The sequence below is a fragment of the Pristis pectinata genome, chromosome 40, assembly GCF_009764475.1.
Source record: "Pristis pectinata isolate sPriPec2 chromosome 40, sPriPec2.1.pri, whole genome shotgun sequence".
NCBI classification, from domain to species: domain Eukaryota; kingdom Metazoa; phylum Chordata; class Chondrichthyes; order Rhinopristiformes; family Pristidae; genus Pristis; species Pristis pectinata.
Window position 1 is genome coordinate 3,760,934 of NC_067443.1, and position 24,483 is coordinate 3,785,416.

General features: G+C 57.1%; 1 protein-coding gene across 1 annotated transcript; it reads right to left on the reverse strand.

Moving 5' to 3' along the window:
- tmod4 (tropomodulin 4 (muscle)) lies at positions 1-24,253 on the reverse strand. Its single transcript, XM_052045907.1, has 10 exons — positions 24,153-24,253; positions 16,486-16,612; positions 15,569-15,725; positions 13,720-13,845; positions 7,830-7,919; positions 4,866-5,002; positions 3,872-3,979; positions 3,006-3,149; positions 2,657-2,801; positions 1-253 (listed from the first exon to the last, which is right to left on the reverse strand). Exons 2-10 carry the CDS (start codon positions 16,600-16,602, stop codon positions 231-233), a joined length of 1,047 nt encoding a protein of 348 aa, XP_051901867.1. The 5' UTR covers positions 16,603-16,612; positions 24,153-24,253; the 3' UTR covers positions 1-230.
- Between the last annotated feature and the right edge of the window lie 230 nt (positions 24,254-24,483).

Below are 24,483 nucleotides of genomic sequence, written 5' to 3' on the forward strand. Positions count from 1 at the left end.
ACGAGGAAGCTCGAGGTTGTAAGTTCAGGACTTGCTTCATTGACAATAGCTTTCTTTTCCAAAACCCTTAACGTCCCTCACCATCCCAGACGAAGGCAAACTGTTCCAGCAGAAAAAGGGCAAAAGATTCACGTCAGGACACCGGCGGGTTCTACAAAGCGGGCGCTGGGAAATCGTCCGATGAGCGGCAAAGACTTGAAGACGTTTGGGCTCCTCCCGGGCCCCCCTCCTCATCGCCTCCGCTGTTGGCGCACTGGGGGAGAGAGAGAGAGAGGGATGGAGACCGCCCCGTTAACCCCTGCCGTGGTTTCGAAGCCCCTCGCTGCCCGGTTCCAGAACGCCTTCGGCAGAACTGGATCCCGGAATCCGGGCACCCAGGGGTGGTGAAAAGATCCCTCCCACCGCCAGCCCTGCTACGATCCCACCGAGAGAACAGCTGGCGGGCCATTTACCAGACGTTTCGCTCTCTCTAATGGGTGGGTCTGTGGGATCTAGCTGTGTACCGCATTGCAGGCAGCAAAGGAAGACTATGGTCACCACAGAGTCACGCAGCACGGAAACAGGCCCTGCGGCCTAACTGGTCCGTACTGACCAAGATTCCCATCCAAGCCAGTCCCATTTGCCCGTGTTTGGCCCGTATCCCTCTAAACCTTTCCCATCCGTGGACCTGTCCGAGTGTCTTTTAAATGTTGTCAATGTCCCTGCCTCACCCACTCCCTCTGGCAGCTCGTTCCACATACGGACCACCCTCTGGGTGAAGAAGTTGCCCCTCAGGTCCCCTTTAACTCTCTCCCCCTCTCACCTTCAACCTGTGCCCTCTGGTTCTTGATTCCCCGACCCTGGGGAAAAGACTGTGTGCATTCACCCTATCGATGCCCCTCATGGTTTTATTGCACCTCTATAAGGTCACCCCCCAGTCTTCTACACTCCAAGGAATAAAGTCCCAACCTCGCTCCATAACTCAGTCCCTCGAGTCCCGGCAACATCCTCGTAAATCTCCTCTGCTCTCTTTCCAATAGCAGGGTGACCAGAACTGTACACTGCGCTCCAAGTGCGGCCTCACCAACATCCTGTACAATTGCAACATCACCTCCCGACTCCTGCACTCGGTGCCCTAACCGATGAAGGCCAGCGTGCCGAACGCCTTCCTCACTGCCCCATCTACCTGTGAAGCACAGACGTTCCTCCTGGACTCTGATCGGTCACCATCCCTCTCCGTTGAGAGGCAGGAGTGGATGGGGAGCCAGATCTGGCCCATTATGTCCTGTACCGACCAGATGGCACTGACCGACTCCTTCCAATGAGGTTAAACCAAGCACGGCCTCATGTATTGACCGGTTAAGGCCCCATAACTGCCCCCTGAAGAGCAGGAGAGCTCTCCCCGCCACCCTGTGGCCAATCTTCATAGAACAGAGAACAGTACAGCCCGGGAACAGGGGCCCTTCGGCCCACCAGCTCTGTGCTGACTCTGTCTAAATGCCCCATGAACACTTCTCGTATCTCCCTCTACCCCCACCCCTGGCAGCACATTGCAGGCACCCACCACTCTCTGTTCAAAAAAACAATGCCCCGCACATCTTTAAACTTCCACCCCACCCCATGCCCTCTAGTATTCAACATTTCTACCCCGGAAGAAAGTTTCTATCTACCTATGCTTCTAAAACTTCCATCAGGTCTCCCCTCAGTCCCCATCGCTCCACAGAAAGTTTGCCCGACCTCTCATCATGCTCTGTAATCCAGGCAGCATCCTGGTGAACCTTCTTCTGCACCCTCTCCAAAGCCCCCACATCCTTCCTGTAATGGAGGGGGGGGGGCAACCAGAACTGCCCACGATACTCCAAGTGCGGCCTGACCAGAGTTTTACACAGCTCCAGCGTGACTTCCCGACTCTTATAAACAACGCCCCGACCGATGAAGGCGAGCGTGCCGTACGCCTTCGTTACCGCCCTGTCTACATGCGTGGCTACTTTCAGGGAGCTGTGGACTTGGTCCCCGAGATCCCTCCGCCAACTAATAACCCTTCCTAAAAAGTTGGGGGGGGGGGGGGTGTGGGGGAGGTGGGCGCAGTGGGTAGAGCCACTGCCTCACAGCTCCAGAGACCCGGGTTCGATCCCGACCTCCGGCTCTGTCTGTGGAGTTTGTGTATTCTCCCTGTGACCTCGTGGGTCTCCCCCCCAAGGTGCTCCGTCTCCCTCCCACATCACAACAACGTGTGGGGGTCGGTGGGTTAATCGGACGCTATAAATCACCCCCACCCCCTCCCTTAGTGTGTGGGTGAGGGGGAGTTGGTGGAGATGGGTAGTTGGTGGTTAGCACAGATTCGGTGGGCCGAAGGACCTGTTTCTGTGCTGGATCACACGATGACTCCATGGACCAAGGAATATCATTCCCCATGTTCTCCAAGAGTCAAGAGACCCACATTCTCAGCTCTACCCTGTACTTCCTTGACCCACCTCCCTCCCGTCCAACCCCCACACCTCACCTCCCACCTCGGCACCACGAACCCAACATTGCACAGTTTCAGATAACCCGCCATTCCTGTTTGTGAGGGAGCTGGCATGCTGGATGTCTCTTCCAACAAGGAAAAAAAAAATCGGGAGGGAGCCCAGAGAACTGGAAGACGGGAAGGGAAGGCATCGCGCGACGCAGTGCTTACGCAAGTCGTTGTTTTTCGTAATGGCGATAGCCGCACGCGCTCGAGGGCCTTGTTGCGTGAAGTGATATCCAAATCGGACGATGTTAGTGTTCTGTTCAAGCATACTGGCGATCTCCATCTCAGCGGCGTCACCCAGTTGATGGCGCTTGGAATGGTGGCGAGGGAGGTGGGGGATGAGGGAAGAGAAATATTCGATTAGTTAGCCATGGGCATCCAAATTTAAACATCGTTCTCCAGTGGTTACTCCCAGTGAGGGTCAGTGTGTGTGTGGGACCCGTCCCCCAGTGAGGGTCAATGTGTGTGTGTGGGGCCCGTCCCCCGGTGAGGGGGGTGTAGGTGGGACCGGTACCTGGTTGTCGATCTTTAACTCAGTCACTGAGCTGTTGTTCTTCATTGCCTTCATTATGGCCACCATCCCCGCCCCACTGATGAAATTCGACTCAACGTTGAGGCTCTTCAGGGTGGTGTTCACCTCCAGCATCTCAGCCAGAGCCTGAGGGGACAAAAGGTGGGGGCATGACCAATCCCCGCCACCTATCCAAGCTCGGCACCCACCCCCACCCGGCAGGAGGGCTGACCGGGCCGTGGTCCTTGCTGCTTGCGGACCTGAGTGAAGGGGCAGAGACGTCTGCTCCCCTCGTACAGGGAGCTGGTGAGGCCACGTCTGGAGCTGTGTTGAGATCATCCAGACCGAAACTGGCCCCTACAGCCCATCAACTCTCTCCCCTTCCCCATTACACTCTCTCCCTCCTACTACCCCCCAGCCCTCCCTACCCGTTCCCCATCTCTCTCTCCCCCTCCTATCCCGCTCTCTCTGCCCTCCCTACCTACTCCCCATCTCCCCTCTTCCTCCCCGTCATCTCTCTCTCTCCTCCCAAACCCTTTCTCCCTCCCCCCTCTCCTCACGCACCACCCCCCCCCCCCAATCACCCATCTCCCTCTCCCACCCACCCCGGTCTCCCCCTCTTTCAGGAAGCAGGGGTCCCTGTGAGTTGAGCGGGAGCCGGAGCCTCGGGATTTCCGAACTATCAGATGGCGGATTCTCGGAGTTTCCAACCACCTCCCCCCTCCCCCTCCATTCAGAGGGGAGGCCCCACCTCCCCCTCCAATCAGAGGGGGCCCCCACCTTCCCTCCGAGGAGATGTCCCAGTGTGGCACTGACCCTAGGCTGACCGTACTTCATGGGGCACATCCCACCGCCCAGGTCCTACTTACGTGGGCCACGGGGTCATTACTTCGGGTTGCCACCAAGCTCAGGCTCCGCACGTGGCTGTTGTGTTTCATTGCATCAGCCAGTTCCTTCAGCGTCGGGATGGGGATGTCCTGGGGGAGGGGGAGTGGAAGAGAGAGGTTGGGATCTGGTCAGTGAGTTGTCAGCGTAGCCACATCTCTTCGTATTGGAGAAGTTCAAGGAAGTAATGGAACAAGAGAGGTGTTAGTGTAGAGGGAGCTTCACCCTGTGTGTGACGGGACGGTGTGGAGGGAGCTTCACCCTGTGTCTGACCCCGGGAGTGTGTGACGGGGCAGTGCGGAGGGAGCCTCACCCTGTGTCTGACCCCGGGAGTGTGTGACGAGGTGGTGCAGAGGAAGCTTCACTGTGTGTCTGACCCCGTGAGTGTGTGACGGGACGGTGTAGAGGGAGCTTTACCCACTGTCTGACCCCGTGAGTGTGTGATGGGACGGTGTAGAGGGAGCTTCACCCTGTGTCTGACCCTGGGAGTGTGTGATGGGACGGTGTAGAGAGAGTTTCACTGTGTGTCTGACCCCGTGAGTGTGTGATGGGACAGTGCGGAGGGAGCTTCACTGTTTCTGACCCCGGGAGTGTGTGACGGGACGGTGCGGAGGGAGCTTCACCCTGTGTCTGACCCCGTGAGTGTGTGACGGGACGGTGTAGAGGGAGCTTCACCCTGTGTCTGACCCCGTGAGTGTGTGACGGGAGGGTGCGGAGGGAGCTTCACCCTGTGTCTGACCCCGTGAGTGTGTGACGGGACGGTGCGAAGGGAGCTTCACCCTGTGTCTGACTCATTAACCAATCCCAGGCACTTTCTGTTCAAGAAAAATTGGGAGTAAGTTATTTTTTTATAAAAAGTGTTCATTTGCTCATCCTTAGAGTTTATCGGCAATTCATCCTGAATTCCCGGACGGAGAGTCGGAGAAGCTATCCACACCGGGAAGATCGGGGCCACAGGCCACAGAGGGAAGGAGTCACCTGGATGTTGTTCAGGTTGACTTCAACGAGGTCCCTGTCGTTGCTTTTTACCCTCTTTAGGGTGTCCGCTACATCAGTCGCATTGGGAGGCTCATCCGGCACCGGTTTATATTCGTAGGAGTCCGGCTTCACCACACCTACCAGCCAAAGAAATAACCCCCAAAAATTACCTGGGACGCGCCGGCATTTATTGCCCATCCCTTGCCGCGCTTCGGGAAGGTCTTCTGAGGAAGCAGACCTGCCCCGGTAAGCCGGGCCTGCTTCCCCTGCGGCGACGGAGGCTGAGGGGTGACGTGTGGTGGGAGTGCAAGGGCATAGTCCATTGAAAAGCGGCGTCACAGGTAGACAGGGCGGTGACGAAGGCGTCCGGCACGCTGGCCTTCATCGGTCAGGGCGCTGAGTACAGGAGCTGGGACGTTATGTACGAGACGCCGGTGAGGCCGCACTTGGGAGTATTGTCTACGGTTTTGGCCGCCCTGTTACAGGAAAGCTGTTATTAAACTAGAAAGGGTGCACGAAAGGGATGTTGCCTGGACTAAGGGGCCTGAGTCACAAGGAGAGGTGGTGTAGACTGGTACTTTATTCCCTGGAACATAGGAGATCATGAGGGGCGCAGACAGGGCGAAGGCCTTCTTCTCCCCAGGGAAGAGGTGCTAAAAACAAGAGGGCGTAGGTTTGAGATCAGAGGCGAGAGATTTAAAAGGGACACCAGGGGCAGCTTCTTTACGCAAAGGGTGGTGCGTATTTGGAACAAGCTGCCAGAGCAGGTGGCGGAGGCGGGAACAGTGACATTTAAGAGGCAACAGGTCAGGGCGTGGGGGGGGGGGGGGGGGGGAGAATGTGGTATCAATGCAGGCAAGGGATTAGTATCAATGTGGTGGGCCGAAGGGCCTGTTTCTCTGCTGTATGACCTCTCTGGGGTGTAGAGCAATGAGAGGACATCCCATTGAGATGGACAACATCCTTATGGGGCTTGATAGATGCAGGGAGGGGGGGGGTTTCCCCCAGCCTAGGAGTCACGGAGTGGGGTCACCGTCTCGGAATGAGGGGTCGGTCGTTCGGGAAGGAGGTGGGGAGAGCTTCCCTCACCCAGAGGGCGGGGAAGCTTTGGTATTCCTTCCCAACGAGTCTCAGATCCGAGGGGAGTCCAGGTGGGAACCTATTAAGGGAATCAAAGGGATTGGGGTTAGTGCAAGGAGGGTTCGAGGGGTTGAATGGTCTGCTTACCGGTCTCGATCTGCTGGGTAAGTGGGCTGAGGGATGGCAAATGCAGTTTAATTCGGATAAGTGCAAGGTGTCGCACTTTGGGAAGATAGATCAGGGTAGGACTTCCACAGTGAACGGTGGGGCCCTGGGGAGTGTCGTAGAACAGAGGGACCTTGGAGCACAGGTACATGGTTCCCTGACAGTGGCCTCACAGGTAGACAGGGCAGTGAAGAAGGCATTTGGCACACTGGCCTTTATCAGTCAGGGCACCGAGTACAGGACTTGGCACGTTATGTTGCAGTTGTACATCAGTGAGGCCGCACTTGGAGTAATGCATTCACTTTTGGTCACCCTGTTATAGGAAAGATGCCATTAAGCTGGAAAGAGCGCAGAGGGAGATTTACGAGGACGTTGCCGGGACTCGAGGGCCTGAGTTATGGAGAGAGGTCAGGCAGGTTGGGACTTTTTTCATTGGAGTGTAGGAGAATGAGGGGTGACCTTATAGAGGTGTATAAAATCACGAAGGGCATCGATAGGGTGAATGCGCAGTTTTTTTCCCCCAGGGTTGGGGAATCAAGAACTAGAGGGCATGGGTTTAAGGTGAGAGGGGAGAGATTTAATAACCTGAGGGGCAACTTCTTCACCCAGAGGGTGGTCCATACGTGGAACAAGCTGCCAGAGGAAGTGGCTGAGGCAGGTACATTAACATTTAAAAGACACTCGGACAGGTCCACCGATGGGAAAGGTTCAGAGGGATGCAGGCAAATGGGACTGACTTGGATGGGAATCTTGGTTGGCATGGACCAGTTGGGCTGAAGGGCCTGCTCACGTCCTTATGAGTTGCCCTCTCGACCCGCCGCAGTCCGTGTGGGGGGAGGCTCTCCCGCGGTGCTGTCGGGGGAGGGAGGCCCGGGGATTCGGACCCGGCGACTGTGAAGGAACGGCCGATGTGTCTCCCGAGTCGGGATGGCAGGAGGGTTTGGGGGGAACCTGCGGATGGTGGCGTCCCCCTCGGCAGGGAGAGGTGGCAGGTCTGGGAGGTGCTGTTGGAGTAGCCCCAGGCGAGGGACAGGTGCGTTCTGTAGACGGTGCGGCCGCTGTGGTGGAGGGAGGGGGTGTTTCGGGGGGGGGGGGGTTGCCGATCAAGCGGGCTGCTTTGTCCAGGGTGGTGTCGAGATTCCCGAGAGCTGTTGGAGCCGCATTCACCCAGGGAAGTGGGGAGCGTCCCGTCACACTCCTGACCTGTAGATGGGGGAAAGGTAATGTGGCGGATGTGGAGTGCATGGACTAACCCCACCCAGGGAAGTGGGAATCGTCCTGTCACACTCCTGACCTGTGCCCTGTAGCTGGGGGAGAGGTAATGTGGCGGATGTGGAGTGCATGGACTAACCCCACCCAGGGAAGTGGGAATCGTCCTGTCACACTCCTGACCTGTGCCCTGTAGCTGGGGGAGAGGTAATGTGGCGGATGTGGAGTGCATGGACTAACCCCACCCAGGGAAGTGGGGATTGTCCTGTCACACCCCTGACCTGTGGATGCAGGGAGAGGTGGAGGGAACAGGAGGACCCCGACCCACTGGTTATGTTCAAGCTCCAATGGACGAGGTGTTAAAAGTGATATCGATTCAAAGTTCACTGACGACAGGAGTGATGGGGCTTTCTCTGACCCCACCACAGATGTCGGCAGTCCAACAGGGGTCGACGGGAACGGAGCAGAGTTCCCGGGGACGGAGGCAGACGGAATAACGTTGTCACTCACTGTTTATTCCCTCCTTGTTTATGATCCCTCCGCTTCCCAGCGCATCGTAGTACTGCTTGTTACTCATCAGCTTGTACATTCCCAGGATCGCTGCAAAACACAAGGATAATTCATTCCTGGGCTTTGGTGCAGGGGTCAGACACAGGGTGAAGCTCCCTCCACACCGTCCCGTCACACACTCCCGGAGTCGGACACAGAGTGAAGCTCCCTCCACACTGTCCCATCACACACTCCTGGGGTCAGACACAGAGTGAAGCTCCCTCCACACCGTCCCGTCACACACTCCCGGGGTCAGACACAGAGTGAAGCTCCCTCCACACCGTCCCGTCACACACTCCCGGAGTCGGACACAGAGTGAAGCTCCCTCCACACCGTCCCATCACACACTCCCGGGGTCAGACACAGGGTGAAGCTCCCTCCACACCGTCCCATCACACACTCCTGGGGTCAGACACAGTGAAGCTCCCTCCACACTGTCCATCACACACTCCCGGGGTCAGACACAGACACCCCTGAGCGTCAAGCCTGCGGTAGACTGAGCTTTAACCCCACTTTCTCCAAAGCAGCTGCCCCCCTCCATCACTCCAGGGAGACAAGTGATCCCGTCTGACCTCCCAGCAAGAGATGGATTGCCCATCTGTGATCTATATCGGGCCCCGTCTGCCTGTGTTGGCTCAGAGCCCAGTGCTGACCCACGGGAATTGGAGAACCCCTCTGACGAGTAGTTATGTCTGCCCAAGTCCCAGGCACCACCTCCCAACCTCTCCCTCCGCACTGACCCTCTCCCCCTGTGCTCTGGTGAACCCTCCTTCCAATCTCCCTGTCGGCTGGCTCATTATGCCCCCTCTCCTCTGCCCCTGGCCCTCTGAGGGGGCATAGCAAGTGGTAACCTCAGTACCTGGCCGTACATAACCACCCTGATGAGGTAAGATTCAGAACACGGAACAGTACAGCACAGGAACAGGACCTTCAGCCCATCAGGTTGTGTCAGACTCATTAAAGCTAATGACACCTTATCCCTTCTGTCTGCATCTGCCTCCACCCCCACCCCTGGCAGCACATTCTAGGCACCCGCAGCTCTCTGTGTAAAAAAAAAACCTGCCCCGCGCATCTCCTTTGAACCTTCCCCCCCCCCCCTCACCTTAAATGTATTTGACATTTCGACCCTGGGTGGGGGAAGTAAAACCCCGACTGTTTGCCGTATCGATGCTTCGCATCATTTTATAAACCTCTGTCAGGTCTCCCCTCAGCCTCCAGAGAAAACAACCCAGGTTTGTCCGACCTCTCCTCACAGCTCGTGCCCTCTAATCCAGGCAGCAACCTGGTGAACCTCTTCTGCACCTTCTCCAAAGCCCCCACATCCTTCCTGTAACGGGGGCGACCACAACTGCACGCGATACTCCAAGTGCGGCCTGACCAGAGTTTTATACAGCTGCAACGTGACTTCCCGGCTCTTGTTCTCAGCACCCCGACCGATGAAGGCAAGCATTCCGCCCGCCTTCGTTACTGCCCTGTCTGATTGTGTTGGGACTTTCAGGGAGCTGTGGACTTGGACCCCAAGATCCCTCTGTGTGCCAACGCTGTTAAGGGTCCTGCCGTTAACTGTACACATTAATGTCATAGAGTCACACAGCATGGAGATAGGCCCTTCAGCCCAACTCGTCCGTGCCGACTGCATTGCCCAGTGAGCCAGTCCCTCTGCCTGTGTTTGGCCCATAGCCCTCTAAACCTCTCCTATCCAAGGAAGATGGGTTGGCAAGTTTGCAGACGACACAAAGGTTGGTGGTGCTGTGGATAGTGTAGAGGATTGTCAAAGATTGCAGAGGGACATAAGACCATTAAACGAAGGAGCAGAAGTCGGCCATTCGGCCCATCGAGTCTGCCCTGTCATTCTATCATGAGCTGATTCATTCTCCCATTTAGCCCCACTCCCCTGCCTTCTCACCGTAACCTTTGATGCCCTGGCTACTCAGATACCTAGCAATCTCATTGATCGGATGCAGAGCAGGGCTGAGAGGTGGCAGATGGAGTTCAATCCGGAGAAGTGTGAGATGATACACTTTGGAAGGACAAACTCCAAGGCGGAGTACAAGGTTAATGGCAGGATTCTGGGCAGTGTGGAGGGGCGGAGGGGTCTGGGGGTTCATATCCACAGATCCCTGCAAGTTGCCTCACAGGTGGATAGGGTAGTTAAGAAAGCTTATGGGATGTTCGCTTTCATATGTTGAGGGATTGAGTTTAAGAGCCGCGAGGTAATGATGCAGCTCTACAAAATTCTGGTTAGACCACACTTAGAGTACTGTGTCCAGTTCTGGTCGCCTCATTATAGGAAGGATGTGGAGGCGTTGGAAAGGGTGCAGAGGAGATTTACCAGGATGCTGCCTGGTTTAGAGAGTATGCATTATGAGGAGAGACTGAGGGAGCTAGGGCTTTACTCTTTGGAGAGGAGGAGGATGAGAGGAGACATGATAGAAGTGTACAAAATGTTAAGAGGAATAGATAGAGTGGACAGCCAGCGCCTCTTTCCCGGGGCACCAATGCTCAATACAAGAGGGCATGGCTTTAAAGTAATGGGTGGGAAGTTCAAGGGAGATATCGGAGGGAGGTTTTTCATCCAGAGAGTGGTTGGGGTGTGGAATGCGCTGCCTGGGGTGGTGGTGGAGGCAGGTACATTAGTCAAATTCAAGAGATTGCTAGATAAGCATATGGAGGAATTTAAGATAGAGGGATATGTGGGAGGAAGGGGTTAGATAGTCTTAGGTGAGGTTTAAAGGTCAGCACAACATTGTGGGCCGAAGGGCCTGTATTGTGCTGGGCTGTTCTATGTATCCGTGTACTTATCCAGATGGCTTTAAACGTTGTTAATATGCCCGCCTCAGCCACTATTTCTGGCAGCTCGTTCCAAAGACGCAGCACCCTCTGTGTGAGGAAGCTGCCCCTGACGTCCCTTTTAAATCTCTCACCTCTGATCTTTAAAAAAAACCCTCTTGTTTCTAGCACCCCCTCTCTGGGGAAAAAGACCATGCGCTTTCACCCTGTCTATGCCCCTCATGATCTTATATCAGGTCACCCCTCAATCTCCTCTGTTCCAGGGAATACGACACACACGCACCACACACACCAAGACACACATAGATTTTACAATTCATTAATATCACAAATCCGGACTCTGAATAGAACGTCCTCCCTCCATTTGGCCCACATGGCCGTGTCCCATATCCCTGCTATCACCGACACATTACCCAGGCTACATCTAACTCTCCAATTAACCCTTTTAGTCCCGCCCTATCAGAGATATTCCCCTCATTCTCCCCGTCCCTCACCCACCTTCTCTGCCATTGAACACCGACTCATTTTTGTCCCTCATTCCCAGTTCCGTCGAAGACTCCAGGACCCCGTTAAGCTGAGGAGAAGATTTACGAGGGCGTTGCCGGGACTCGAGGGCCTGAGTTCTAGGGAGAGGTCGGGCAGGCTGGGACTTCATTCCTTGGAGCGCAGGGGTGACCTTTTTGAGGTGTATAAAACCATCGATAGGGTGAATGCGCACAGTCTTTTCCCCAGGGTTGGGGAATCAAAAACTAGAGGGCATAAGTTTAAGGTGAGAGGGGAGAGATGTAATGGGGCAAGTTTTTCACCCAGAGGGTGGTCTGTATATAGGACGAGCTGCCAGGGCAAGTGGTCGAGGCAGGTACATTAACAACTGTTGAAAGACAGACAAGTACACGGATGGGAAAGGTTCAGAGGGACATGGGCCAAATGCAGGCAAACGGGACTAGCTCAGATGGGCATCTTGGTTGGCATGGACCAGTTGGGCTGAAGGGCCTGTTTCTGTGCTGTCTGACTCTGAGCTGAAACCTCTCACCACAGATGCTGCCTGACCTGCTGGGTGTTTCCAGCATTTTCAGTTTTTACTTCCAATTTCCCTCAGTTTTGTTTTGGATTTACGTTTCACTCTTGTAATTAATACGAATTCCCAGACGATTGTGGTGGCACTTACGGGCATGGTTCTGGATCAAGTACTTGGGTCTCTGTTTTATCCAGGAAGGACTATGTGAACAGTGGCCCAGCGGGTAGAGCCACTGCCTCATGGCCCCAGAGACCCGGGTACCATCCCGACCACCGGCGCCACGTGTGTGTGTGTAGTTTGCACGCTCTCCCTGTGACCGCGTGGGTTTCCCCCGGGGGCTCCGGTTCCCTCCCACATCCCAACAATGTGCGGGGTCGGTGGGTTAATCGGCTGCTATGAATTGCCCCCCTGGTGTGTGGGTGAGGGGCAGCTTCTTGGGGGGGGGGGAGAAAGAGGGGGATTGGTGAGAAAATGTGGGGGGAATAAAATGGGATCGGTGTAAATGGGTGGTTGAGGTTCAGTACGGACTTGATGGGCCGAAGGGCCTGTTTCTGAGGTGCATCTCTCTCATTCGTGGAACGGAGGTCTTGGGTTTAAGGGGGTCACTGAGACAGGGAGGTGTTTAGGGGGAGGGAGGGGGTCACAGAGACGGGGAGGGGTGGAGGGAGTCACAGAGACGGGGAGGGGTGGAGGGGAAGGGAGGGGGTCACAGAGACGGGGAGTGCTGCAGGGGCCGGAGGGGGTCACAGAGACAGGGAGGGGCGGAGGGGGAGGGAGGGGGACAGATGGGGAGGGAGGGAGGGTGTCACAGAGACGGGGAGGGGTGGAGGGGGAGGGAGGGGGACACAGAGACGGGGAGGGGAGGGAGGGTGTCACAGAGACAGGGAGGGGTGTAAGGGCCGGAGGGGGACACAGAGACGGGGAGGGGTGGAGGGGCTGGAAGGGGGAGGGGGGCATGGAGGGGGAGGGTGCGGAGCGGTGCAGGTCCTGCTTAACACATTCTGGCCCAGAGCCACGGAGTCTGTGAAGATTCCAGAGTTGCCCTTTCAAGCCACAGCTGGCACGGCCGCAGGGACTTTGTCTCGCTTCTCGGATGTCAGCTGGGACTTCCATCGGGGACGTGCGATCGTGTACGAGGGGGAACCCAATCCGCAATGACACGTCCCGCCGGCAACTTAACCCTGTCCGCTGGCGTAGGATCCTTGTCTGTGGATCTCGGGATGATTCCGTGAGGAATGTCAGCCCTGTTCGCACTTTGTGTCCCGTCCCTGAGCTCCTCCCGGCCCCCTGCATTTCTCCCCCGGCCGCTCTCCCCGCCTATCCTTCCCCTCCCCCCTCCCTCTATCCCATCGCCCCCTCTCCCCGTCCCCTCCCTCTTCCCCCTCCCCATCCCCCTCTCTCCCTCCCCCTCCCTCTCCCCCTCACATTCCCCCCCCACTCCATCCCTCCCTCTCCCCCTCCCCTCCCCAATCCCCCCTCCCCTCCTCACTTCCTCCTCCCTCCCCCTCCTCTCACTCCCCCCTCTCCCTCTCCTCCCTCCATCTAAAGTTCTAGAGGACTATGGGGGGGGGTGGGGAGGAGGGGGGAGAGGGAGCAGGGTGTTGTGGGAAGTGCTGGAGAGCTTGTTCAATGGGCTAGGACATGACGATGGGCAGAGTGGTCATCTTCCCGGACTGCCCTAGCCCATGAATGGACCCAAGGGCAGTGAATTCTCCCCCTCGAACAGACCCGGGGAGGGGGCAGTGAGGAGGGAGCGCCTCGCTCTGGGCTGCCGGGAAGGAGTTCCCGCCGGATTTATCCCCCGTCACGACCCCCGGTCAAGGTCACGTCAGCCGTTCGTGGGATCCTGCTGTGCACAGGTGGCCAACTGCAGCTCCGTGCCTTCGGAACGCCGCACCGAGGGGGGAGTCTCGAGGTGGCGGAGATACGTGGGGGGTGGGTGACGTTTGCCCCTCGCACTCCCTTCCCGCACCCCCAGGGAGACCCCGTCTGTCACCCCCCCCCCCCCCCCCCCCAGCCCACCACCCCCAGCCCTCGGCGCACCGGCGATGTCACACATCTCGGCGTCGGTGGCGTTGGCCAGCGCCTCCTCCAGCTCGGGCTCCAGGATCACCGCCGCGTCCTTCTCGAACTGCGTCAGTTCACGTTCCTTCGGCACGAAGGGCTTCCCTGCTCCGGGGGGAGACGGCAGGGTTAGAGAGTGGCGTGGGGGGGGGGCGGGGGCGGAGAAGGGGAGACAGGGCAGAGGGGGACATGGCAGGGTTAGAGCTGGGGGTGGGGGGAGAGGTGGGGGGAGACGGCAGGGTTAGAGCTGGGGGTGGGGGGAGAGGGGGGGAGACGACAGGGTTAGAGCTGGGGGTGGGGGGAGGGGGGGAGACGGCAGGGTTAGAGCTGGGGGGGGGAGGGGGGAGAGGGGGGGGAGAGGGGGGGGAGAGGGGGAGACGGCAGGGTTAGAGCTGGGGGTGGGGGCAGAGGGGGGGGAGACGGCAGGGTTAGAGCTGGGGGTGGGGGGAGAGGGGGGGAGACGGGGGGAGACGGCAGGGTTAGAGCTGGGGGTGGGGGGAGGGGGGGAGACGGCAGGGTTAGAGCTGGGGGTGGGGGGGAGAGGGGGGGAGACGGCAGGGTTAGAGCTGGGGGTGGGGGGGGAAGGGGGGGAGACGGCAGGGTAGAGGCTGGGGGTGGGGGGGAGGGGGGGAGACGGCAGGGTTAGAGCTGGGGGGTGGGGGAGGGGGGGGAGACGGCAGGGTTAGAGTCTGGGGTGGGGGGAGGGGGGGGAGATGGCAGGGTTAGAGCTGGGGGTGGGGGGGAGGGGGGGGAGACGGCAGGGTTAGAGCTGGGGGGTGGGGGGAGGGGGGAGAGACGGCAGGGTTAGAGCTGGGGGTGGGGGGAGAGGGGGGGAGACGGCAGGGTTAGAGCTGGGGTGGGGGGAGGGGGGGAGACGGCAGTGGTTAGAGCTGGGGGTGGGGGGGAGGGGGGGAGACGGCAGGGTTAGAGCTAGGGGGTGGGGGGAGAGGGGGCGAGACGGCAGGGTTAGAGCTGGGGGGGGGGGTAGATGAGGGGGGGAGACGGCAGGGTTAGAGCTGGGGGCGGGGGGAGGGGGGGAGACTGGCAGGGTTAGAGCTGGGGGTGGGGGAGAGGGGGCGAGACGGCAGGGTTAGAGCTGGGGGTGGGGGGAGAGGGGGGAGACGGCAGGGTTAGAGCTGGGGGTGGGGGGAGGGGGGGAGACGGCAGGGTTAGAGCTGGGGGGGGTCTGTGGGGAGAGGGGGGGAGACGGCAGGGTTAGAGCTGGGGGTGGGGGGGAGAGGGGGGAGACGGCAGGGTTAGAGCTGGGGGTGGGGGGAGGGGGGGAGACGGCAGGGTTAGAGCTGGGGGTGGGGGAGAGGGGGCGAGACGGCAGGGTTAGAGCTGGGGGTGGGGGAGAGGGGGGGAGACGGCAGGGTTAGAGCTGGGGGTGGGGGGAGAGGGGGGGAGACGGCAGGGTTAGAGCTGGGGGTGGGGGGAGAGGGGGGGAGACGGCAGGGTTAGAGCTGGGGGTGGGGGGAGGGGGGTTGGGGGTAGGGGGAGGAAGGGGAGGGGGAGGATGGGGAAAGGGGGGGAGGGGAGATGGGGGTGGGGGGTAGTGGGGGGATGGGGAGGGGGGGAAGTGGGAGATTTGGAAAGGGGAGAGAGAGAGAGAAAGAGTGTTTGGGACCAGGGGTGGGGGGGGACAGGGAGGGGGGAGTGGGCGAGGGGGGAGGAGGGGAGGGAAGAGGGAGATGGGGAGGGAGAGAGAGATGGGAGGGAGGGAGAGGGAGGGTGGATATGGGGAGGGGGAGATGGGGGCTGGGGACAGAGAGAGGGGGTGTTGGAGAAGGGGCAGAGAGAGGTGGGGGGAGGGGGAGGGGTCCGGCACCTCGTTTCTCCCCGGTGAAGGGGATCAGGTCCTCCCTCTCCTCTACCTCCAGCGCCTCCTTCTCGAGGTATCCCAGCAGCTGGTCCCGGTCGTACGGACCCGTCGGCGTCTTCTTGGTCTGGTCTCTCTGCCGCAGGCCGGCGGGGAGGAGGGCGTTCTGTACGGGGTGGGGGGGGGGGAGGTAGATGCAGGATACAGGGGTTACATGATCTGATTTTGACTGGCCCCCAAAACGTAAACCCACCTCCCCCTCCCCACACCCCGACCTCCCCACCAAGCCCCCCACTCGCCCCCAGTGTTGAATTCCCCAGCCCTGCTTCTGATCCAATCTTGCAATCGTTACAGCATTGAGGACACCATTCAGCCCATCCAGTCCCCGTCAGCCCGGCCCTGCATAGATTCCATCGACCCAGCCCCCCTGCTCCCTCCTCGCTGCCCTGCATATTATTCCACCGCCCCCAACAACCCCACCCCACCCCGCTGAGAACTCCAGGCCACCGTGAGTATTAAATTCAGGGGATTAAAACCAGAATAAATCGCCCGCTGTTGTTTTCCGAAAAAAATAATCTCCCTCCCTCAAGGAATTCCGCTCCTCGCTGTCTTCTGAAAAGGTCCCACAGCCCAGGATGAACCCCCTCCTCCTCCTCCACCACCACCGTCCCCACACCCCCCCCACCCCTGCCCCCCTACACCTCCCCGCCCACCCCTCCTGCCCCCACCCCATCCCTCCTGCTCCAAACCCACCTCACCCCTCCAGCCCCACCCCAAACCTCCTGCCCCCTCCTCCAACCCCATACCCCTCCAGCCCCCCACCCCTCCTGCGCCCACCCCTCCAGCCCCATCCCCACCCCTCACGCCCCCTCCTCCATGCCCATCCCCACCCCTCACCCCTCCTGCCCCCCCACCCCATCCCTCACCTCGGGATCCATCTCCGTGAGGTCGTAGTCCAGCTGCTCCAGCTCGTTCTCCGACAGCTGCCGCAGGATCTGATCCTCGTCGATGTTCAGGTACTTGTCCCGGCGCTGCTCCTGCATTGTTGTAATCCTGCTCGGAGCGGCCGCCGGCGCGAGGCAGGGGGCGAGGGAGGGAGGGGGAGAGAGAAACACAGGCCGAGGGTCAGCCTGCACTGGGCTGGAGCGGCTCCCCGTTCCCCACCACCCCCCCCCGGGTCTGAGGCAGGGGAAAGGAGGTGTAGTCATTACCCGAGTCGGGTGAACACTTCAGCGGGTTTGTTCAGGTGGGCCGTCACGGGCAGCCGTACCCAGGGGGTAAATGCCGTGGAAGTCGGTGTTTTGCAGCAGCTCAGAACGTTACCAGACGAGGGCAAACAGAAGTTCACATCAACTTAAATTCATATGAATTATGCGTTACATTAGCATAAATTACTCTGGCGCGCCCTCTCACCTACCCCCCCTCTCCCCTCTCCTCTGTGTGTGTGTGTGTGTGTGTGTGTGTGTGTGTGGTTTGCACCCTCTCCCTGTGACCGCGTGGGTTTCTCCCGGGTGCTCCGGTTCCCTCCCGCGTCCCAACGGCGTGCGGGATCTGTAGGTTTCTCACCTCTCTCTCTCTCTCTCTCTCTCACACACACACTCACCCTCCCTCCTGCTCTCCCTCCCTATCATTGATCACATCTCCTCCTCGCTGACAATCAACACAGGTGCACCTCGAGGATGTGTGCTGAGCCCACTGCCCTACTCTCTCTACACATGACTGTGTGGCCAGGCACAGCTCAAACGCCATCTATAAATTCGCCGATGACACCACTGTTGTTGGCGGAATCTCAGATGGCGATGAAGAGGTGTACAGGAGTGAGAAAGATCGGCCGGTTGAGTGGTGTCTCAACAACAACCTCGCACTCAATGTCAGCAAGACCAAGGGACCGGTTGTGGACGTCAGGAAGGGGAAGTCGGGAGAACACACACCAGTCCTCACTGAGGGGTCAGCGGTGGAAAGGGTGAGCAGCTTCAAGTTCCTGGGTGTCAGCATCTCTGAGGATCTGTCTTGGGCCCAACACATTGATGCAATCACAAAGAAGGCAGGCCAGCGGCTCTACTTCATTAGGAGATTGAGGAGATTCGGTGTGTCACCAAAGACTATTGCAAATTTCTACAGATGTACGGTGGAGAGCATTCTGACTGGTTACATCACCGCCTGGTACGGAGGCTCCAATGTGCAGGATCGCAAGAGGCTGCAGAGGGGTGTAGACTCAGCCAGCTCCATCACGGGCACAACCCTCCCCACCGTCGAGGACATCTTCAAGAGGCGGCGCCTCAAGAAGGCGGCATCCGTCACTGAGGACCCTCACCACCCGGGACGTGCCCTCTTCTCATTACTACCATCGGGGAGGAGGTACAGGAGCCTGAAGACCCACACTCGACGATTCAGGAACAGCTTCTTCCCCTCCGCCGTCAGATTTCTGAACGGTCCGTGAACACCGCCTCGTTATTCCTTTTTTCTTGCACTATTTCTTCATTTTTGTAATTTAGAGTAACTTTTATGTCTTGCACTGCACTGCGGCCACAAGACAACACATTTCACGACATGTGTCAGTGATAATAAACCTGATTCTGATTCCAACAGAACCTCCTACGTCCCAGCCCCACGCCCTACTGAGGGGGTACCACACTGCCCGAGGGGCCATTTCCCTGACAATCTGCCCCCATTCCCCACCCACACCTGCCTGGTTCAACCCTTGCATCCTGGGACATCATTCGACCCCCTCCCTGGCCGACAAAATTTTGGAGAACAGGGGGGACCTTGGACTGCAGGTACAAGCAGAGTCGCAGGTAGACGGGGCGGTGAAGAAGGCGTTCGGCACGCTGGCCTTCATCGGTCAGGGCACCGGGTACAGGAGCTGGGAGGTGATGTTGCAGTTGTACGGGACGTTGGTGAGGCCGCACTTGGAGTATTGTGTATAGTTTTGGTCGCCCTGCTGTAGGAAAGACGTCATGAAGCTGGAAAGAGCGCAGAGGAGATTTTACAAGGACGTTTCCGGGACTCGAGGGCCTGAGTTTTAGGGAGAGGTCGGGCAGGCTGGGACTTTATTCCTTGGAGCGTAGGGGTGACCTTATAGAGGTGTATAAAACCATGAGGGGCATCGATAGGGTGAATGTGCTCAGTCTTTTCCCCCCAGGGTTGGGAAGAAGATTCAAGTTGAGGGGGAGGAAGATTTAATAGGAATCTGAGGGGCAACATTTTACACACACACACTCATGGTGGTCCGTATGTGGAACAAGCTGCCAGAGGGAGTGGGTGAGGCAGGTACAGTAACATTTAAAAGACACTCGGACAGGTCCACGGGTGGGAAAGGTTTAGAGGGATACGGGCCAAACGCGGGCAAATGGGACCGGCTGAGATGGGAATCTTGGTCGGCACGGACCAGTTGGGCCGAAGGGCCTGTTTCCGTGCTGTGTGACTCTAATGTCACCAAAACTTCTTGGATCTTGCTGTGCACATCCCCTCCATCCCCCACCAACATAGGATCACTGGTTGGCAGCGAAGGGTCCCGAGGAGCGCAGAAGGGAAGCCTCTGTCCTGCCATCGAGAGGCCTCAGTGTGAACCCTCCACACCCACTGATAAGACCGAGGGGCGTTGCCCGGATAACTCTGCGTGGGTGGCAGCTGTTTGCCCCCTGATAGTCACACAGGGCAAAACACCAACCAGGTCATCTGTCCTTCCGCCGCTCCCCCCCCCACCACCAACCAGTGACCAATCCAACCCTGGCTACGGCCTGTCCCCCGTCACAGAGAGACCCAGGTGTACGAGTCCCCGCTTCCCTGAAGGTGGGGGTCGCAGGTAGACAGGGCGGTGAAGAAGGCGTCTGGCACGCTCGGTCAGGGCACTGAGTACAGGAGTTGGGAGGTTATGTTGCAGTTGTACGGGACGTTGGTGAGGCCGCACTGGGAGCACGGTGTACAGTTTTGGCCGCCCTATTAGAGCAAAGATGCCATTAAGCCGGAAAGAGCGCAGAGGAGATTTACAAGAACGTTGCCGGGACTCGAGGGCCTGAGTTATAGGGAGAGGTCGGGCAGGCTGGGACTTTTATCCCTTGGAGCGTAGGAGAGGGGTGACTTTATAGAGGTGTATAAAATCATAGATAGGGTGAATGCGCACAGTCTTTTCCCCCAGGGTTGGGGAATCAAGAACTAGAGGGCACAGGTTTAAGGTGAGATTTAATAGGAACCTGAGGGGCAACTTTTTCACCCAGAGGGTGGTCCATATGTGGAACGAGCTGCCAGAGGGAGTGGGTGAGGCAGGTACATTAACAACATTTAAAAGACACTTGGGACGGGTATACGGATGGGAAAGGTTTAGAGGGATAGGGGCCATACGCGGGCAAATGGGACTGGCCCAGGTAGGCCAGTATGGACAAGTTGGGCCGAAGGGCCTGTTTCCGTGCTGTACAACTCCGACTTTATACTGGAGGAGAGAAAAGGAATTTTAAAATGTAGCCACCGAGGCAGATTGGTCGTAGAGTGATCTCAGGCCAAAAGAGATTATTTTCCCCCACGAACATTCTGGATGGGAACAAGCGAATGGACTGTCAAAGATGGTTTTATTTTGGAATCGGCCAATTCCTTCGGGGAAATGAGTTCAGGGAAGTAAGAACCGGGGCGGGAAACAGCGAAACCTGTGTTGGAAGATCTGGGATCGAATCCTTGGATCCAGTCAGAAAGACTGGGGCCATCACAATCGTCGAAAAGTTGGGGGCAGCCCGGCGGGCAGAGCCGCTGCCTCACAACCCCGGGGGCGCGGGGTTTGATCCCGGCCTCCCGACGTTACGTGTGGAGTTTGCACGTCCTCCCTGTGACCGCGTGGGTCCCTCCCCCATCCCAACCGTGCGTGGTCGGTGGGTTAATTGCCCCAAGTGTGGGGGTGAGGGCTAGAATCTTGGGGGGGGGGGAAATAGTTGATGGAATAAAAATACCAATCCGTGTAAATGGGTTAGCACAGACTCAAGGGCCAAAGGGCCTGTTTCCACTGATGATTCCAATGACACCTCTTTAAACGGAGGTGAAATATTAATAATAACAAAATATTAATAACAAATACTTTAAAAGTTTTGCTAAATACTTGGACAGAAAACTAATGAAGACACAGTTTAAAAAAAAACATCCAATCACAATGAGGCGTCTGCCTGCCTTCCAATCGGATGGTGGATGACAGGCCAATACACGGATTGGCGCACCGGTTGTCCAATGGGTGGGTGGGTGAGCGTGGGGCGGGACTTGACGAGCCGCCAATCCGGGGGCACCGATTCCAAAGGGACTGGACCTTAAAATAGACTCTGTTGCTAAATGGGTTTATTGCTTTAGGGGCGGGTTTCGTTCCTTCTCCCTGGGCTTGAGCTGCGTTCCCAGGGGGGGCTCGCGAGGGACCCTCTCTCACCTTTGGGTCCACATGTCATTTTGGGGCAAACTATCGCTAGGATGTTGCCGGGACTCGAGGGCCTGAGTTACATGGAGAGGTCGGGCAGGCTGGGAGTGTAGGAGGCTGTGGGGTGACTTTACAGAGGTGTGTAAAATCATAGACAGGGTGAATGCGCACAGTCTTTTCCCCCAGGGCTGGGGAAATCAAGAACTGGAGGGCACAGGTTTGAGGGGAGGGATTTAAAAGGGACCTGAGGGGCAATTTTTTCACGCCAAAGGTGGTCAGTATATGGAACGAGCTGCCAGAGGAAGTGGCTGAGGCAGGTACACTTACAGTTAAAGGACACTTGGGACGGGTACACGGATGGGAAAGGTTTAGAGGGATACGGGCCAAATGCAGGCAAATGGGACCGGCTTAGATGGGAATCTTCTTCAGCAGGGACAAAGGGCCTGTTTCTGTGCTCTATGAACCAGGGCAATGCTACCTTAAAACTTCCGAGACCTCCAATCCCCTCTCTAATTAGAGAGGTCCAGCACGGAAAGAGGCCCTTCGGCCCACCGAGTCCGTGCCAACCATCAACCACGCATTTATAGCGATCCCCATTTTATTTCTCCCCACATTTTCCCATCAACTCCACCTCCCCCCATCCCCCAGATTCTACCCCTCACCCACACACTGGGGGGGGGGGGGGCGCGGTGGGATTCACAGCAGCCAATTAACCCACCGACCCCGCTCGTCGTTGGGACGTGGGAGGGAACCGGAGACCGGAGCCCCCGGGGGAAACCCACACCGTCATAGGGAGAGCGTGCAAACTCCACACACACACACACACACACACACACACACACACACACACACAGTGCCGGAGATCGGGATCGAACCCGGGTCTCTGGAGCTGTGAGGCAGCAGCTCTACCCGCTGCGCCACCGTGTGTCTGGCGAGTCCTTTAAGAATTTTGATAGGGTTAAACATTCAGAGGACGTTGGGACCTACTTTTGGGGAAAAAAAATTGACCTAATTTTAAAACTCTTTCCTTTCAATTCAAATCTCTCCTCTGACCCTTCGAGATATCCAGAACCCTCCGATTTCAAGTGCTCTGCTGTTGGTGGCTGTGCCTTGCACTTATATTCACGATGCGGATCAGAATGTGTGGCATGGTGTGGCAACTTTGCAGATGACGCTAAAATTGGTGGTGAGGAGGCCAGTGAAGAAGATTCGTCTAAGGTTACAACACGATCTACATCAACGGGAGAAGTGGGCCAAGAGATGGCGGATGGAATTTAACTCCGGCAAGTGCGAGGTGATATATTTTGGTAGGTCAAACCAGGGTGGGACTGTAAATGGCGGGGCCCTGGGGAGTGCTGTAGAACAGAGGGACCTCGGGGTACAAGTACAGAGTTCCTTGAAAGTGGCGTCACAGGTAGACAGGGCAGTGAAGAAGGCGTCTGGCACGCTGGCCTTCGTCGGTCAGGAGTCAGGACGTCACGTTACAGCCGTACGGGACGGCGGCACGGTAGTGTGGCGGTTGGCGTGACGCTATTGCAGCGCCAGTGACCTGGGTTCAATTCCGGTCGCTGTCTGTAAGGAGTTTGTACGTTCTCCCCGTGTCTGTGTGGGTTTCCTCCCACATTTGTAATCACAGACCCCACCCACCCGGGACATTCTCTCTTCTCCCCTCTCCCATCAGGCAGAAGATACAGGAGCCTGAGGGCACGTACCACCAGGCTTAAGGACAGCTTCTACCCCACTGTGATAAGACTATTGAACGGTTCCCTTATACGATGAGATGGACTCTGACCTCACGATCTACCTTGTTGTGACCTTGCACCTTATTGCACTGCACTTTCTCCGTAGCTGTGACACTTTACTCTTACTGTTATTGTTTTTACCTGTACTACATCAATGCACTCTGTACTAACTCAATGTAACTGCACTGTGTAATGAATTGACCTGTACGATCGGTATGCAAGGGCAAGTTTTTCACTGTACCTCGGTACAAGTGACAATAATAAACCAATACCAATACCATTCCAAAGAGATATGCATTAGGAAGTTGCGGGCGTGCTATGTTGGCGCTGGAAGCGTGGCGACACTTGCGGGCTGCCCCCAGAACACTCTACACAAAAAGATGCATTTCACTGTGTGCTTCGATGTACACGAGACTAATAAATAAATATCTTATCTTAGGCCACACTTGGAGTATTGTGTGCAGTTCTGGTCGCCCGCATTACAGGAAGGATGGGGAGGCTTTGGAGGGGGTGCAGAAGAGGTTCACCAGGACGCCGCCTGGATTAGAGAGCGTGAGCTATAAGGAGAGGTCGGACAAACTTGGGTTGTTTTCTCGGGAGCGGCAGAGGCTGAGGGGAGACCTGATAGATAAGATTATGAGAGGGATAGGTGGGCAGCCTTTTTCCCCAGGGTCGAAATATTTAGTACTAAAGGGCATGCGTTTAAAGTGAGAGGGGAAAGTTCAAAGGAGGTGCGCGGGGCAAGTTTTTTTTTACACAGAGAGCGGTGGGTGCCTGGAATGTGTTGCCGGGGGGGGGGGGTGTGGAGGCAGACACGATAGTTAGACAGACACATGAAGATGCAGGGGGATGGAGAGATAGGGATCATGTGCAGGCAGAAGGGAGTTTAATTCTGCATAGTGTTTGGCACAGATGTGTGGGTCCAAGGGCTTGTTCCTCCTCTGTTTATCCCCTCTCCCCTGGTGAGGAAGCCTCCACAACCTTCCAGGGTCCAGAACTGCAGAGGCAGATAACACAACTAACATTGGGGTGGGTTATGAGACGACCAATAACAAATCCAACTCAGGAGACTCACTTCTCCCCCAGAGAACAAGAGTGCAGGACTCTCTCCTCAGCTGGAGGGGTTGGAGATGGGGGGGGGGGAGCTGGAGGAACGCAGGAGATGGGAGACCCAAGTTGGGGACAAAATGTACCAGCAGCAAGAAGAGGGCCCAAATGGCCTTACATCTGCAAAAACCGAGCTATGAAGAATTTCTCTGCTCTATTCCAAAACTGCAAGCATCTGCCAATGACATCAACTCATCCTGAATAAATCGACAGCTTGCAACCAAAATGAAATTTTAAAAATATAACAACTTAAAACTTGCCTTTCCAATGCTTTAAACTTAATTGCAATGATCCCGAGAGTTGGGGTCCGCCTCTTTAAATCCCCGCCTGAGATCGCGTGAACTCGCTGTACAAATACCTGTTTGCAATTGAAAATAAGTTGTCAGCCTTGCAAAAGTTAAATTTGGAACCCAGTGCAAGTCCCCTTTGCAACTGACCGGGAGGAAGGCGTTCGACTGCAAGAAAGTTTTGCTTTTAAAAGTTCGGAGAGGTAATTTGAAAGGGCTTACCCGTGGGTGCCGGTTGTAGAGAGGGAAGGTCTGGTCAACAAGTCTGGCCGGGGGCAGAACTTGTCTAATCAGCATAGACTGGTCGGGGAGAGGAGAGATGTGGCTGCATTGGTTGTGGAGGGGAAACGCCGTCTAGCGGCTGAAGAGGACGGTGCAGGGACCCTCTTCATCATGTCCCAG